Source organism: Tauraco erythrolophus, chromosome 1 (genome assembly GCF_009769465.1).
Source record: "Tauraco erythrolophus isolate bTauEry1 chromosome 1, bTauEry1.pri, whole genome shotgun sequence".
Taxonomy (NCBI): domain Eukaryota; kingdom Metazoa; phylum Chordata; class Aves; order Musophagiformes; family Musophagidae; genus Tauraco; species Tauraco erythrolophus.
Genome location: NC_141465.1, coordinates 32,303,924 through 32,321,743, shown reverse-complemented (window position 1 = coordinate 32,321,743; position 17,820 = coordinate 32,303,924). Strand labels below are relative to the sequence as shown.

General features: G+C 48.2%; 1 protein-coding gene across 1 annotated transcript; it reads left to right on the top strand.

Moving 5' to 3' along the window:
* Nucleotides 1–404: 404 nt before the first annotated feature.
* Nucleotides 405–785, top strand: KCNE1 (potassium voltage-gated channel subfamily E regulatory subunit 1). Its single transcript, XM_009986251.1, has one exon. The coding sequence runs from the start codon at nucleotides 405–407 to the stop codon at nucleotides 783–785; it is 381 nt and encodes a 126-aa protein (XP_009984553.1).
* Nucleotides 786–17,820: the final 17,035 nt, after the last annotated feature.

The window sequence follows — 17,820 nt, the reverse complement described above, 5'->3', positions numbered from 1 at the left end:
GAGTGATTTCCACTCACCGCAGATCAGGTACAGAAGTTTTGTTTCCAAATGCAATCCTTAAGCTGAAAGTAGAGGAGAGTAGAGGGAAGCCACAATCACGATCTTCAAAGCCAGAAGCAGTTGCTGCAGAGGAGTGAGGCACTCCTTCTGCCCGTGGGGGCTCAGGAGAGAAGTCATGGACTTTAAACAGGAGCACAGGAGGCCTGGGTGAGGTACCTGGCTGAGTGGCCAACAGCCAAGGCAGCTGCGCACCATGGCAGACTCTCTGCGAAGACTGAGGAGGGAGCCAGTAAAGGGAGACAGAGGGAATCACATCTTTATCTGATGGCATGCCCCTTATTTTTGTTCTTTTCTAGATAAATTACAATTGAGGAAGAAAGAAGTGCAAAGGACAGAAAACCAAGATGTTGGTGCTGTCTAACGACACAGCCCTGAATTCATTCCTCTCCAAGCTGCTTCAAGACTACCTGGAGCAGTCGAACAGCTCTGCACCTTCCCAGGTCAGAAGTGCTGGCAGCAACCTGGAAATCATCTACGTGCTGCTGATGGTCGGCCTCTTTGGATTCTTCACAGTGGGAGTCATGCTGACCAACATCCGTGCCAGGAAGCTGGAGGACTCCCGTGACCCCTACAACACCTACATTGCCACAGACATTTGGCACAAGAAGGACAGGGAGTATTTTCAAGCCAAGCTCATAGAAAACTACAAGCTGTGCTGTGTCTTTGAAAACCAGCTGGCCGTGGAGCAGCCAAGCACACAGATTCCTGAGGTGAAGTCTTCCTAGCAAAATGGGAGAAAGGACTGCACTTGGCACAGGGACGACCCAAACGATACCCGGTATGAACCAGGCTAGTTGCTTGCCCATCTGCAGAACCGCAGGCACCAGCCTTGGTCAGGTTGAATAACCATGAACTGATGGTGAAGCTGATGGGTCTGTGATGGTCCTGGTGGTGTAAAAGTGCCCGGCCACCACTGCCTTGTCACAATCACTGTAGGGTTGAGGAGGGGGGACATGCAGAGGGAGTATCATGGACTCATCAGCTTCACCTAGCAAAAAAAGGAAATGTTGGCGTTGTCAGTGTGAATGCTTGCAGTAATCCGTGTAATTAAACCTGAATTGGATCAAACGCAACATAGAGGTGTTAACTGCCAAGTATGGTTTAGGCAATAATTTTCAAGTAAAACCACTTTCTTCCAAGAAAAAGTAGCTGAAATATTTCATTTGCACTTTTGCCCAGCATAGAATAATCATTTTATAAATTGTGCAATTTTGTGGATTACCTATCTCTTTCGAAGTCGTGCTTGTGAGTCTCTGTGAGATAAAATTTTAGTAAAAGATTCCCATTTTTTTTCTGAAAAACATTTCTGTGGAAAAATGCAGACTTTAGCGGGAAATTTTTTGATGACTGTTCCTAATTCCTAGCAGGTACCTCAGACTGGTCTTGCTGACTACCTTTGGTTTTCCTTCTCATGGATGGGGCTTGATCCTGGCAGCAATATCCACCCTCATGCAAATATTCAGCAGTCCATGGGGGCTATGCCATGCAAGTGTGTAATGTTTTGAGAGTTTCAATCACATTTAATTATTGCACAAGACCTGAGTGCCAGCCCTTGGTTGGAAAGTGAATGTCCACTCTGTGAAGAGCAGTTCCACAAAGTGTCTGATATTTAATCACTGACGCAGCTCATGCCTGTGCTTAACTTAAAGCCCGTGAGCAGTTCCACCAGCTCCCAAGAGCAGCCTCTCTCGATATAGTGGTTTATCTATTGCAGTAGCCAACGCGAGGTCCGTGCCAGCAAGGTTTTCCTGCCCTTGCCCTCCTTGCTCCCTCCTTCAGCAGGCTGTGTCTGCTGGGCCGTGGGGACACGGTGGCATGCGATCTTGGCTTCTGCAGCAGCAACTATCAGCTGTCTCTGTTAAAAGGGAGAAATACGGCTCCCCTGAACATTGTGTTACTCAAAATAGCAACCTTGCCAGCTTGAAGCCTGTTTTCTTGTTTGGGATCAAAGAAGCAATGTTCTGGGCAGGAGGGGGTTTTTATTTCTGCTCTGCAAATACACATCCCATTTTTAGCTACTGGAGAGGAAAGAGAAGTGGGGAAAGCTTGAAAGAAAGTCGTGCAGAGCAACCGCTTCAAAGGCAAGGCGAGGGCAGATAGCTACCCAAGTATTTGGATGGGCAAGCGATACCAGTCACAGCATATCCCTTTTCCATGCATAGGCGTTTCTTTAGTGCTTTTATTAAAGTAATATTCCAGCCATGTTTGTGTTCCCAGAATACTTAGCGCAATTAAAAATGCAGGGTATTTTTTTTAAAGACATTTATATAGTGCCTGCCATTAAGCTGAGGACAAGATACGTGTTCTCAGTGTCTTGAACAGCTTGGAAAATCTCCATCAGCTTAATTATCCGAGTCACTTTTTCCTCTAGAGGAACATAAACCAAAGCCAAGCTTTGGAAAAATGTTGACTTCTCAGCTTGGGCACTGCTCTTTTGGAATCCCATCGTGCAGTCTGTTTATTACTTGCATTTCCCTCTCCCTTTGGGAGTGTAAATGCTCTTGCTTGCTGGTTCTCCAGAGGCAGGCCCATGCAGCATTACTGACAATGTTTAAACTTGCATCAAACATGGCATTAAATTACATTTAAATCTTTGAACATTTAACCTCATGAAGTTTAACCAGGCCAAATGCAAGGTCCTACATCTGGGTCGTGCCAATCCCAGGCACAAATACAGACTGGGCGGAGAATGGATCGAGAGCAGCCCTGAGGAGAAGGACTTGGGAGTACTGGTGGACGAGAAGCTCAATATGAGCCGGCAATGTGCTCTTGCGGCCCAGAAGGCCAACCGCGTCCTGGGCTGCATCAAGAGGAGCGTGGCCAGTAGGTCGAGAGAGGTGATTCTTCCCCTCTACTCTGCCCTCGTGAGACCTCACCTGGAGTACTGCGTCCAGTTCTGGAGCCCCCAACATAAGAAGGACATGGACCAGTTGGAGAGGGTCCAGAGGAGGGCCACAAAGATGATAAGAGGGCTGGAGCACCTTTCCTATGAGAACAGGCTGAAAGAGTTGGGGCTGTTCAGCCTGGAGAAGAGGAGGCTCCGGGGTGACCTTATAGCGGTCTTCCAGTACCTCAAGGGGGCCTACAGGAAAGATGGGGAGAGGCTGTTCAGGAGGGCCTGTTGTGATAGGACAAGGGGTAATGGTTTTAAAATAGAGGGAGGTAGATTCAGATTGGATATTAGGAAAAAATTTTTTACCATGAGAGTTGTAGAACACTGGAACAGATTGCCCAGAGAGGTGGTGGATGCTCCATCCCTGGAGACGTTCAAGGCCAGGTTGGACGAGGCCCTGAGCAACCTGATCTAGTTGGAGATATCCCTGTTCCTTGCAGGGGGGTTGGACTAGATGACCTTTGAAGGTCCCTTCCAGCCCTAACCATTCTATGATTCTATGATTCTATAAGCTTGTCAAAAGGGCTCCCTCCTGCAGCTCCCCCTCCACCCCAGGTGTTTTCAGGTATTTTGGGTCTACATACTTGCTGGTTACCTTATTTTAATAGGTCCAATGTAGTTATTTGTGACAAGGGTGATTGTCAGCATTAGTTGGCTTCCATATGTTTTTTGAGCTCTGACATTCTATTTATTTAAAAAAGAGAGGAACTACTGTGCCTCAGTCAATAACGCTTTCCTGTGCCACCAGACTGCAAATCACCTTTCAGTGGCAGTTGTGGGCTCCTACTGTGGCCTTTCACATCACCTTTCAGTCTTGTAGTTCTCCTTTTTCCCTTGTTTTTCCACTTGTGAAAGCAATAAAATGCGAATTACAAACTGTGCTTGTGGCCTCAGATGTTTTTTTTCTCCTAAGCAGTTTCACAAGCTCGCAGAAAGAGTGCTGATACTACCTGATGGGCACCCACTCAGCCGTCCCCTTTCTACACCCTATTAACCAGGGCCAGGCCTGGGTGCTGGGATATCTCTCGATACACCTAGATCTGGAGAACTATCAAAATGTCAGGAACAAATTCCTCAACTCAAGTAAACTCCCAGGGTTTGCAATACCCCAGGCAAGCTTGGCTCCTGTGTTTGGTGCAGTGATCGCAGCTGCAGCCTTCAAGTACACATTGCACATGGCTTTTGACTGCAGCCCCAGCAGCACCTGCCCCATGGGGGCTTGGGTTTTGTTGCACTCCCTCAGAAACAACACTGGGCCTGGCAAAAAGGAGAGAAATAGCTGTGGGGTAGTAGTCCCGCCCAAGAAGGGAGGAAGGTCTTGTGCCCATCTGGAGCTTAGTGGCTCTGTGCAAGGCATCGGTTGGGTAGCTAGCCCTCGTGGGATGCTCTATTGGTGAGATTTTTTTAAGGCTAGGAAGGATTGTTCAGATCACAAGAGAGGTAGGAGTGCACATCATGAGATTTTAAGGGTTCAGGTCAGCCAGGTCTCTTTGAGTGAAGAGACTTCTTGAAAAAGGCTCTGAAATCCCTTTCTGTATAGCTCTGGCTTATGTAATCACAGTTTTGGAGATGTAAAGTGTGAGCCAAGCTGCAGCCTGAATTGCTGAGCATCCTCCAGGGCTTGTCAACACAGGTCCTGCTTCCTCTGTCATCATCACTGACTCATGCAGGATGGCTGACACGGGACCCATCTCTGACTTCATGTAATAGGAGAAAGAGCATTCACTGGCCAAGGAGTGCCTAGAAATGTGTGATTAGTTCACTCGCTCGTTATCTTTGCCATAGACAGAGAGCCAGCAACAAACCTGTCATATAATTACCATCATACAGAGCTCATGTTTTCCGATTTCCTGCTTGTTGGGGAAATCAAAGAATCTTCAACTCTTTAGGCAAGTGTTGCACTTTCTTTGGCCCAAACTTTAAAAGCCTTTTGCTCAGGAGGCATAAAATAGTCAGGGAGACTTGTCAGAGGTTTATTTTTCTCTAGTCCCCAATAACTAAAGTCCCCGGCATGGTCAGCTGTGGCTTATCCTAGTCAGTAGCCTTGCTGCTGGTTGGCCTAATGAGCACACCTCCGGGCACAGGTGTTTCTTCTGGCTACTTCTGGTTTTTATAATAGAAATCGTGTTACACAGAAATGCCAGTGTTATACAGAAACGGCATTTTGAATTTAAGCCCTACATTGTTAACATCAACATAACGGTAATGCACAAAGGTCTCAGGCAAAATCAAAGCCCAGTATAGCAGGTTCTCTCCTGTATAGATTTTGAGAGGTGCAGTTGCAGACTAACCTGGAAGTTGTGCAGTACAAAGTCACGCAAATAAAATATTTATGAATAACTGTGGTACAGCACAAACGTGGACAAGATGGTATGTCCTACCTCTTGAAGGGGAAAGTCAGTCCTCATGCCTTGGTGAAAGAAGCTCCAGGATAGTTTTTCACCAGGTTACGTGTCCACTGACTCACGAGAAGACGAGGTCTTCCGCTTCTCCCTTTTCCTGCCTGCCCTGGAAACCTGTCTGGGTTACCCAGACTCTGGGCAATTCTGTAACGGCTGCAGCCCCCCAAACGTAAAGCATGTCTCCTCTGGCCGTGCCTGCAAACCTGTTGGAGGAACATCATCTGCAATGCCTCTACTGGAGAAGACTTCCCCAGCCACACGTGGAGCAGGGTGTAGCATGCAGCAGGGCACAGCTACCCTTCTCTGGCAGCATGCAGTCATTTGCTGGAGTGGGAGTATGTTTACCTGAGGATACGTCCACGTGGGCTCACATAGAGAGTGTATGGGTGGCCCAAGCTCATCTGTAAGATGGCCAGAAGCCAGCTCTAGCTGTAAGAAGGCAGGGTTCAGTGCTGAGGTTGAGACCAATATGCTCTAAGCAGTGACTAGACGTGGCAGCACAGAGCCCAGGAAAGCAAGTCTGTGCTAATCTGTAGCCGCTCTGTAGCCTGACATGCACAGCCTTCCCGTAGGAAGCCCAAACTGAGAGCTCGTCCTTTGCCTTCACTGCAAAATCTTCCTTCCCCCTCACCAGCCTGGAGAGCTTCAGGCCCTGCTTCTTATTTCCCGTCTCATGGAGATCTTGCATCTGTGGCAGCTGGCTTTTCATTATACCTGGCAGAAAGTACTCCACAGTCAAAGGCAGCCTGAGTGTGCAAGCCTGAAGTGAATTCCACCCTCTCCTCACTTTATAGTTATCAGTATTATCTTTATTTGCAGTTGGTTGGGTCAGACCTGCTACACCGGGAAACGCGCACAAAGACAAGCAGAAGGAAGCTGATAAAAATAGAAGATATGAGCAATCAGAAGCAGGCACAACATTCTTTACAGCCGATAACTGGAATTATCTTATGTAATATTTCTATGGCATCCTGTTTCATTTTTACACGTTGTTATCACTATGCCAAACTCACTCCCTAATCTCCTTATCCAGCTGGAGCCATCAGCTACGCATGCGAAACCTCCACAAAGGCTTTCTCAAGAAATTGCTCAAGGGACCAGCACAAATGCAATTTCTTGGCAGAGGAGGCCGTGAAAGGTCACACTGCGTTTTGCCGGTGAGGTGGGCAGGAGACTGTTCCCTGAGACCAGAGCTGTCCGCACAGGTGGCTTTGTGGTCACATTCAAGCAGAGAAACGGTACCAGTGAACCGCCTTTAAATGACAAGCAAATAGACCAAAATAGGGAAGCAAGGTGCTTAACTCTTGGTAATTCTAGGGCAGGGCTTTCAAGGATAGTTGTTTTTAGAGCCAGCTTTAAACTGCACCCATGAGTGTCCTTCAGATCAAAGAAAAGGCAAGATGTACATAAACATCGATGGAAAATGCACGGATGCCAAATCCAGAAGTGAACATTGTGACCATCTGCTCTGATTCAGCAGAAGAAAGGCCAAATGCTCTAATGCAATACTTTCTCCAGGCAGGCCCAGAGCTCCTGGTTGGGCTACAGCGCATTATTTTCAGAGGCGCACTCAGGCTCACCAAAATAATTCCTCTGCTCTGCCCACAATATCCACACACTGGACCAGGGGCCACTGACCTTCCAAAACCAAGAGCCAAGCAAAATAAAATGTGACACCTTAATGTGAGAGCACTTGCTCTAAAAAATGCTTAATTCAGTATTGGTCTGATGAGTGTGATAACAGTTTTACAACAGGTACACCACACAACCCCAAACACAGCTGACCTTCACTGTGATTTTGAAATAACAGTTGGATTTTGACCAACATCCAGCAAATGGATCCTCAGTATGCAATAGTTCTAATTTTGTTTCTCGATGTGGCAGCTTTCATACTTTTATATGAAAAAAGCATAGCTCATTAGCCCAGTCGTGAGCATTCCTTCTGATTTAACCCCGAGGATGGGGGATTGATCGGTGGCTGCTGTTCAGCACGGTGCACTTACCTGCTGGGGAGACACTGCTCGTTTGGTACAGCCCCATCAGCAGTGTCTCTTCTGCCTCCTCCCACCACAATATTCATCCTTTTCCGGGTTTCCCTCCAAACCACAACCTCTGGCTTTCGAACTTCCCTCCCCAGCCTCCTCCACGGGTCCAACATGGCCTCACTTGGCAGAAAGGAGCATAACCCCTCTGCCTCAGCCGAAGGGGCCATATCAGCGCAGGATCTAACCCATTGTTCCCAAAGTCTGAGCTCTGATTTCCTTTTTCCTTGTGACCTCCAGCTTCGGCAGGGTAATTTGTCAGGGGAACAGTCGATTCAGCAGCTGTTCTGGTTCACTGTTATGCACATAAGCCTCAAGCCTGTGGTCTTTATTTAGACCCATGGCAACAGCAGGCTTAGAGACCTCCAATCTGATGGGACTTTTTGCCCTGGCAATATTTTCTCAAGCCTTTATTACCAGCTTCCCACCTAACAATGCAAAACAAATCTGGGAAAAGAGTGCAAACAATAATCTCATACCAAGCCTGCACCTGCAGGCAAGATCCCTTCTCCGGCCTGCTGGAGCCGAGAGCTCGACCCACAGGTGCCTCTGGAGCTTCACCCCTAGCAGTCCAGCTCCCTGTGCCTCAGCGATGGATCTGACCTTGAGATGCATGCAAAGAGCAGAGGGATAAAACATCAATTTCTTTCTATCCTTTTATTATTTTTCACCTTAATATGCAAGAGTGATGATGCAGGAATATAGTCAGGCACCCTCTGAGCCAAGGTGCACCCTCAGCCAAGGAGCCACAGATTTACCCTCAGGCAGCCCGTGGCAGAACTCCATGGCAGAACTGACACCTAAAATTAACCCTCTTGCTATGCTTCTATCTATTTTCTCCTCCACCCCTCAAAAAAAACCCCAATGAAATCTTTCTTTAACAGCAACATTTCCATCCAAATCCTGACCTTGAGAAAGGGATTGCAGCAGGATAAAATGCAATTTGAATAAAAGTAAGCAGATGAGAAATGTAGTGGCTCATGCTAATCCAAATTCCCAGTGGTGTTGGCTAGCTCGCTGCAGAATATGGGCAACAGAGACAGGGTCTTCTTTGTTCACAGCAAATTGTTTAATCCAACATGCGCACATTAAACAGTCTCTTCTGGATTTCTTTATGCGCATGTTGCTCTTTATTTCTGTTCACAGAAGTCACTGAAATGCAGAAATTGCCAGGCCCTTTGAAGCTATCACCAGGTAGGACCTTTTGTCTCAAGGGCAGACTATCCCAGCTCAGATTTCTGTCCTATTTTCCTTTCATTTCCCATGTCCGTCTAGGGGAACATGACTACGTACACCCTGGCTATGTGGGGCAGCTCTTCACCCTGGAGACCCCCCTGGCTGGGCTTGGACAGGAGTAGAGGTAAAGATAATATTTCTGCTGACAGCAGTGCTGTCATTGACAGCAGTGGGAACAGCATCTCACCCTCTGGTTGGGACTCACCAGAGTCAAAGGGAAGAGCATCACCCTATAGTATAGGACGTCACTGCATCCCAGCATGTGTCCTGTGAGGGAGATGGTCTGGTCTGAAGGACAGTGTTCTACGATGTAAACTGATACCTTGTGATCTGCTAGTGAAAAAAACCAAATGAGCAAAACTACCTCACCATGGTGCGTGTTGTGCATTTTGTGGCACAGCATGTGGATGCCAAGGCATAATTGCAATAACAGCAGAGGCAATTGTCGAGCAAGTCAAACGGCAATGATTCCATTCAGCAGCTGCTCACAGGGGCCAGCAGCCATGCCAAAACCCCAGACCTCTTTCCCAGCTCTCCCACTAAGATATCCAGGAACTGAGGTACCAGGGGTACCACAGCTGCACCGGCCCCTCCCTTCCTTCCTTCCTTCCTTCCTTCCTTCCTTCCTTCCTTCCTTCCTTCCTTCCTTCCTTCCTTCCTTCCTTCCTTCCTTCCTTCCTTCCTTCCTTCCTTCCTTCCTTCCTTCCTTCCTTCCTTCCTTCCTTCCTTCCTTCCTTCCTTCCTTCCTTCCTTCCTTCCTTCCTTCCTTCCTCCCTCCCTCCCTCCCTCCCTTCCTTCCTTCCTCCCTCCCTCCCTCCCTCCCTCCCTTCCTTCCTTCCTTCCTTCCTTCCTTCCTTCCTTCCTTCCTTCCTTCCTTCCTTCCTTCCTTCCTTCCTTCCTTCCTTCCTTCCTCCAGTTCCAGGCAGCTTTCCTTTTCCCTCCTGAACTTCCTTCAGTGGGAAGCAACACAGGCAGTGCCTTATCCTGCATCTGGGTTCTCCTCTTTATTTATCCACAGGAGTGGTTGGCACTTTCGGGAATTTGGAGAGAATTAGGTAGCCTGTGAAATTTTAGAAAGGGACAAAAGGGATGTTGCAACCTGATGTGTTTATTAGCTGTGTTTGTAGTTTTCTTACATGACAGTTATATTTTATTATATGACAGTTTTCATTCGATGAGGATGATAAGCCCGCACCTACTACAGGGACCAGAGCAGTGTGTACCAGTCGGTGGACAGCTGTGCGCGTGCCTGCTCTGAGGAAACACTTTAAACCCTGGTGCAGGTGGTTCAGGTTAACACATTTTATCTGGAAATCTTCAGGGGAGGGGGAAGAGGAAACAGGCAATTACTGTGGCGGAGACAACATGGGGCAACCTGTCAAACTGCCTGGCCTGCTGCCATGGTGTGTGGCCGTACCTAGGTGCCTCCCTAGATCACGGCCCTACACAAATCCTCCTCCTCTGCTGACACCTCCTTCTTCCACTTTTGGGACATTACGGGCAGATCCTGGACAGCTGTTCCCAGCTGCCCAGCTTATGGTTTTTAGAAACATCCAACTCAAGGTCAATGTCTGGGAAGTTCATCACAGTGATGGTCCAGAAATAATGCCCTGAAGGGCTCCATCTCCGCCAGTGGCTGCAGTCACAGGGCAGCAAACACAACTTCTCTTCCAACACCGTTAGCCCTCTCTGCGCCCTCCTCTTCCACCTACTCTGATGGCTGACTGCAATCAGGAGTGAAACACGGGAGAAAAAAAGGTCTTTGCGAAGTTTCACAAAGCTATTTTCAGTGTTCATCACAGATGATGCAAGTCATCAGTGTCTCGCTGCACTTGGTTTTCCTGCTCCAGCTCACTTCCTTCTGCAGGGAGGGCACTGCTCATCCTCTGGTGTCACCAACAGCCAGCAGCCACTGCCGCAGGCTGGCTCAGGTTGTCCCAGGGTGGTGTTGTCCTCGGCAAGAGCTCCTTAATGTGTAGCCCGTGGTGGAAACAGGATGTGAAGCACAGGATGGGAGTGGCAATTGCTTTTATTGCTGTCCTGAAGGTGATAATACTCAAATCATATTACCATGTGTTTGGGCAAGAGCCAAAAACGTGAACGTCAAGCCACAATATACGGGGCTCTTTTTTGCTTCACAGGTGCAATTAAAGGTCAATGTCCAGAATTTTACTGTCAGTAGGTGAGTCACAAGGCGCAAAATCTGGATGTGGCTCTGAGACAACCAGCTCCTGAAGCAGTTATGTCTGCGCAGAGCCTGCATGTGAAGTGGATCAAGTGATGAAGCACGGGTGAGTTGGCAGTGCTTGGCTATGCCTTTGTCGGAGCGCACGCTGTTGTGAGAGGATGGATCCCAGCAGCGCTGGCTGCCGCAGCTGCCTCCCGGTGATGTGGGGTCACACTAGCACTCAGACGGCATTTGAAAATGCAATTTTCTGACAAAGGTAGAGTCTGAGAGTGGTGAGAAAGCAGCAAAAGCTGTGGAGGTCTGCTACACTGGAGTACTAGGAAAGCTAAATGCATTTAGAAGGATCAGCCACCAAATGTTGGAAAAGTTAGAAAAAAGGAAGAAAGAAACAAAGAGCCAAAACTTAACTGTCGGAGACTTTTATCATCAGAATCACTCATAATACGCTGTCTAATAACATCGTTTTTCCATCTGACTCACACTGCATATCTCACAGAAGGCAAAAGCTCTTTTCTTTCATCTGATGTATTCAATGTGCAAGTAGCTCTTCAGGGTTCACCCCTATTGCTGCGGAGGAGGCAATATCTAATAATATGTCTAAATATCTAAAGATCCTGTAGAAAAAAACCCAAACAATTAAGAAGGAGTGAGCCACGTGACTGCAATGCAGTGCACAGGCACGGAGCAGAGACCCCTGAGCAGATGTGCCAGCACCATGCTGTTTCCACTTACCCCCAGTGTACAGTCGGGGCTGCAATAGTGTTTTGCGTAAATACTCAAGGATTCAGACAAGCTTTTTCTCACACCTACACTTGAGCATGGAGACAGACAGAAACAGGTCACCAGATAACCAGGACTAGCCCAAGGCCTGTTATTGCAACAGCAAAATGAAAGCTCTGGCTCATCTTCAGCCACAGAAACTTGGGCAATGCGATTCGTGACATGGGCTGACCTGCACGAGCTGCCTGGCGCTGGGGCCATTACCTGCAGCAGCCGCCAGCGAGTGCCCCTTCTCAGCCTCTTCTAGGAAGCCAAGATGACTCAGCCACCAGCGTGAGGAAGCTGGGAGAAGGACGCGGCAGATTATCGCCCTGCCCAACCAGAGTCCTAGGAAGGAGGTTTCTACATAAAATAGCTCAGTACTGTAACAAATTCTCCCCAGCTCTTGCCTAACGCTCTTCAGACTCATCGTATGTCTCCTCCCGTGCTGGCTTCTTCAGTTGCCCGCAGAGCAGGTCTCCTCTCAGTGCTGCAGCAGTGTACCAGCCACCTGGGCATTGTGCCCCTGCCTCCTGGGCAAGCCAGGCCTGCCTCTGAGACACCTCGGGGCCCTCCAGCCAACAGCAAGCCCCAGGAGGATTGCTGGGGAAGAGGCGCCCCTCAGCGTCCCTATCTTGAGGACGGTTCATTCCTGGAGTAAATCGCTGTCATGGCATGACCTGGATTTTCTTTGAGGAAGTCACAGGGCTAGCGTGCAAGGAACTGCATGGGGTTGAGGTCCTCAGTACCCCACTCTTGCCGCTGACCAGTGTGGTCTGTTTGCAGGACTCAGCCACGTGAGGAACGCTCCATCACTCATCTTAGATCCAGACATTCCTTCATCCCACTTCCTCTGAGGCAGGCAGGTCGCCCTGGCTTAACAGGAAAGATTGCTTGAAGACATGATCCACCTTATATTCCACGGGGTTGAGAGCATGGAAAACAAGCTAGCACACTGTGGAGGAAAGTGTGCATGGGAAATGCTTCAAGTCTGAAGCTCATCTGGGCTTGTCTGGGCACTTCAGCAGTACAATGAATCTTTCACTCCTGGCTCATTCCCACCTGTAGGATTTTAAAGACATGTCTGCCTGTCTTGCTCACGCCCTGCACATGCTTTCCAGGTGTCCTTGGTCCTGGAACAGGGGGAGCACAGAGACTAGTTCAATTTCCAACATCCCCTAAAACCCCTCCGGGGCTTTGATTCTCACTATAGAGTTGATAACGCTCTGAAATCAAATGTTTGTGCAAAAATATAACTAAAATAGCCCTCCTGATGAGTATTATTTATTTATGTTATCTTTTTAAAAAAATGAAACTTCAGTAATAACAGAATCAGATCCTCAGCTGATGTGCCCTGGCCTATCTCCCATACAGGTGATGGAAACTTCCCATTTTATCCCAGAGTCCATATGCCTTCACTGAAAGACTGTCAGAATTAATTCTTACGGCCTTGCTGTTACATTTGTGCTCCAAACTTATTCCCTCATCCTTCATCTCTTTTAAAAAGAAAGGTGCTACCTGGCACCAGCACAGACTTCCAGGGCTGTGGGTGGAGGAAGGAGGCTGTCACCATTAGGCAGGTGCTGAGTGCTTGTTCCTGGTCAAGGGACATGGTTGTGGCTGCGTGCCTCTCCCCATACACAACACAATGGGATCCAGTCCTGTGACACACTCCCACAATTTTCACTCTCCCCCTCACCTGCACATTTTATACTACCCCAGCTCCTTCGTCCTCTTTATCAGGAATGGTATTTCGTAGAATCATAGAATGATTTGGGCTGGAAGGGACCTCAAAGATCATCTAGTTCCAACCCCCCTGCCATGGGCAAGGACACCCTCCACTACACCAGGTTGCTCAAAGCCTCATCCAACCTGGCCATGAACTCTTCCAGGGATGGGGCATCCACTGCTTCTCTGGGCAACCTGTTTCAGTGCTTCACCACCTTCATAATGAAGAATTTCTTCCTTATGTCTAATCAACATCTACCCTCTAATCTGGATGCTTCCTCTGGGTGACGTGGGATCCTTGCTGTCCTGCCTTGGGAAGGACAAGTAGGAATCCAATATCCTTTGCATCGATATGACTGAGGGGGGAGTCCATATCACAGCACTTTTACTGTAATCAGGTTAGAGACTGACACTAATCACAGTCATTAGAAAGCAAGCTCCTCTTGAGGGTATGTTCTGATCAGAGATGGACTCATCACCCTTTGGGGCTATCTGTCTCTCCCCATTGAGTAGGGAAGCTCTCCACAGAGTCCCAGGCAGTGAAACAAATGCCGCCTTTGGTACAGGCTCGAGTCTGTCTCACTCATACTCCCATGCTGTGCAGGGGATCAGATGGCCACCATCACCAATGGGTTTGCTATCAGTGTTTATAGTTTTATATTTCCATTTGATTTTGTTTCCAAGAAAAAGGACCATCAAATCTAGGAAAGAGACATGAAAACAGGTGGGCTTTCCATCTCCACACTCCAGCTAGGTAAAGGGGTGGGGACTGGAGCCACAAAGGAGCTATACGTGATGAGGCAAAAGAAGAAAGTGTGAGGCTCACCTTTCCCTATCCTTGACCACACTTCCTCTAAAACTGGAAACAAGACAGCAACTTCAGTATAACGCTGGGTCTAATCTGACGAGCCCTACAGAGAAGCCAGATAACTAGCCGTGCTGTAGGGCCATGCTGACCCAGCTACACTGCTCCTTGACCCTCGCTGGCATCTCCAGCCAGCACTGCGCTGTGTCCTGCTGGATCATTCACAGCCAGCCTGGGTCTCCGGCTCTGTCTGGTAGGAGACCAGACAGACAGGGCTGCTGGTGTTTCATGCTCTCCACTGGGTTTCACTTCCTGGAGGGATGGTGGCTTTAGACCAGAAGTGCTCTTAGTACCACGTTTTGCTCCAAGAGCTGGAGTTCAGCTGTGGAACAGCTCCGGCAGTCTGGCAGCAGTGGGAGTTATACACAACTGGGAGAAGCACATGAGGGAGTTTGCCCCAGCCTCTTTTTTCCCCTCGCCCTTGGTGCCCGACACCCCTCGTGTCTCCTTTCCTCCAACCAGTAGCTCCCCGCTCCTGATTTCCTTCCTATTTCTGCATTTGTTAGCCAAAGGCGCAGCTCGCCTAACGAGCTGCCGATACTTGCAAAGCACTGTGTGTTATCCAGCGAAGATTAGACACGTGGAAAAACGAGCAGTTTGAACCGAGCCCCACAGCAAGATTTATGAGTCTGTCTGACGGCAATTTAACAGCAATAGCTGCCGCCGCTTCCCGAAGGCAGACATACCCTGCTGTCATGGGGCCCTGCTTACCCTCGCCTTGAAAAATCCTCCTCCCTCCTGCTTTCCACTGAAGGAAAACCAGCTGGCTTTGGCGTGCGCTCTCCTCCTCCCTCAGATGCTTTCCGTTGCTCTGGTTGCACCAGGCAACCCCATGCCAGCAGTCATCTGTGGCTCTCACGGCAAAGTCTGCATTAAATTAGAGATGCCGCAATATCTCTGGTGTTATGTGTTGATCTTGGAAGGGGACTTGGCTGTGAAAGGGTGTAACCCGTGCTGTTTTGCCATGGAAAGGGTGTATGAAGGGAATAAAACACCCATGCCCAGCTGGCAGAACAGGATATGAGAGGCTGGCGCAGGAGGATGCAAGATGGGAGATAGCAAGGTTGCTTCATACAGCCTCCTCTTTTCTGTTCCCGGCTACTTTCTTTCCCCATCCTTTCACCAGAAGGGTAAGGCAGGACGAGTGGGGATGCAGGTGTGCGCCGAAGGAGGAGGCAAAACTGCGTAGCCTCTTTCCTTTCGTGTGATGAGGCGGCATCAGCCAAACGCATCTGGGGACAGCTAGGACACTGCTGTTTTCCTTCCCATTTCTGAGAGTCGCTGACTTCAAAAATGACAGATCTGTGATGAATAACCAAAAATCACCTGAGGCCCACGTTCTGCTCTTGACACGAGCTGTGTCCAGCAGCGCCCATCCACCCAGGGCACTCTTTACTGCCCAAGAGTGAGGCAACTGAGTCTTATTATCCATGTTATTCTCATCCCCTGCACGATAAGGGAACATATATGGCCACTTGTCTGGAGCCTCCATGTAGTAGGAGCCTCACAGGCCTGTAGTATCCTGTTACCACACTGCTCTGCCGACACTCCCTCATGCATAATGTGCCTGTGATTACTTGCTAGAGGCGAGAAGCAGAGGCCACTCCTCTCCGATGCTCCTTAAATAGTTAAATACATGGGTCAGCTGGGAGCAAGCCTGACAGCTGAAAGAGGTGCTGCTCCCAGGACAGAGCCAGGTCTGCATGTAAGTAAGCTGTTTGACAGGTACAACGTTTCGTAGCTGTTGTTATGGTCCCTGGGGTGTCTGCAGCTTCCTCTACATAGTGATAAGTAGGCACTGGTTTAAATTTCCATTTCAATTTTTCCATTATTTTGGATATGTTTACTGGGTCTTTTTTCTCCTAAAGTGCTGCTCTCTGAAAATCATCTCTGTTTAACGCTCAAGCTGCTAGTCTTTTTTTTATTACATTAGCTAGATACGGCATTATATGTGTAACTCCATGGGAGTTTTTATATTTTAGCGTGTGTTTGTGTGTGCAGGGAGAGGAGAAGTATATGCACATATACCTCTGTGTGTGCATTTGTGTGCCTGCTTGTGAGGCAGATGATAGTAATGTACATTTCAAGTCGACGTGTGTAGGGCACACCTTCGCACATACACAGAAAATGGTCAAAATGAAAAAACAATCCTTAAGGTGTAAAAAAGCAGTGGAGAGAGGAGTTAGTAGAAAGGGGATAAGTCCCACCATGGAAAAAAAGGCTGATTTCTAACCTGTGTATCTGGTATGATGATGGGGAAAATATAGCAATACAGATATTTGAAGCCTGGAGGAGCACTGATGCAGCGTCCCAGTATCTTTCCAGCATGGTGGGGGGATGTATGTGTGTTTGGGGGTGAGCGTGCAGGTATGCACGGACAAATGACACACAGCCTTACTTGTGCAAAGCCCTCTGAAGCCTGTTTTTTCTCTCTTAGAGGCCTAATGGAGCACAGAAGCGGTTACTAACCCTTCCGCTTGTCACCACTAAAGGCAGATCCTACCCTAGACTTCTTTCTTGTTTTGGGGTGAATACTCAGGTTCTGCCTTTCAGTGGCATTGCACTTGTGCTTGGCCCCCACAGCCTGCCAGTTAAAAATTCCCAGTGTGCTGCGTGCCTGGCCTAAGGAGAATTAGGCAGTTGTTAAAGTTAGTGATAGTCTGCCCCTTTGGCTTGTTATGTCATTCGCCTCCAGCCTGTCATTATTGTTTTCAGGGAATTGGTTCCTGTTATGTTTTTTTCTGCTGTATTTTTTTTTTTTTACAGGAGGGAAAACTGTTAGAAAAGCATAAATGCGTATTGCCCTCCCAAACGTTTTCTGTATAGAGAGGATTTTGCTGTAGTGAAGTGGCACGTGGCTCAGAGGTACCCACTCTTCCAAATATTGTAAGTGCCAGTCTCACATTTAACTAGTTTCACTGTTCTAGAGCAGAAAGCACTGTGTTCCTTAGAAAGCTGTGTCTGACAAACTGCGTGTCAAAACACTGCGCCTTTATATTCAATTTTAAAACCCAACAATTTGTACACATTTGCTAAAGGACCAGCCCCGCTTCAGTGGTGGCAAGAGTCGGGGAGCTCAAGCCAAGAGTCTCCAAGGGCAGTGCAGAGCTGCTGTTCCCAACTGGAGATCATCTTCCCAGGCATGAGAGAGACGGTCCATCTAGCCACTCTCCTGTCTCTAGGGATCTGGAGAAGAGATTGAGGTGACCCATAAAGCAACATAATGAGTGCAGAAGAAGCCCCCCGACAAAATGCAGGCAGCGGTAGGCGCTGGAAGTAATAAACATGGATAAGAGCACTCAAAGTTTAGCCTCATTTTTATATGACAGCAAACAAGTATAGTTGTGGCAACTGGGTACAGCATAGTCTGGGGGTGGACAGTGGCAGCGTTGTTTGGGTTCTTCTGAAGTAGGATTGCAGAAAGTTAGGAAGTTCATCTATCAAGAAGAGTAAGGACTCCTGGTATATCTCTGAACTTTGGTCCTCCACAATGCATTGTAGCTTATCATGGCATTAGCCACAAAAACCAGGGTGACCAGTATAGCAGGATGGGCTGGAGAGGCAGAGAAGGCAGATGTGGGTTTGGAGAGCAACAGAGAAAATCTTGTTACCAAAAAGTAATTTACTTTCTGTAAGTCTTTTTCAGA

Bases quoted from the DNA above. Each gene is read 5' to 3' on its own strand.
- KCNE1 (XM_009986251.1), top strand. From the start codon at position 405: ATGTTGGTGCTGTCTAACGACACAGCCCTGAATTCATTCCTCTCCAAG.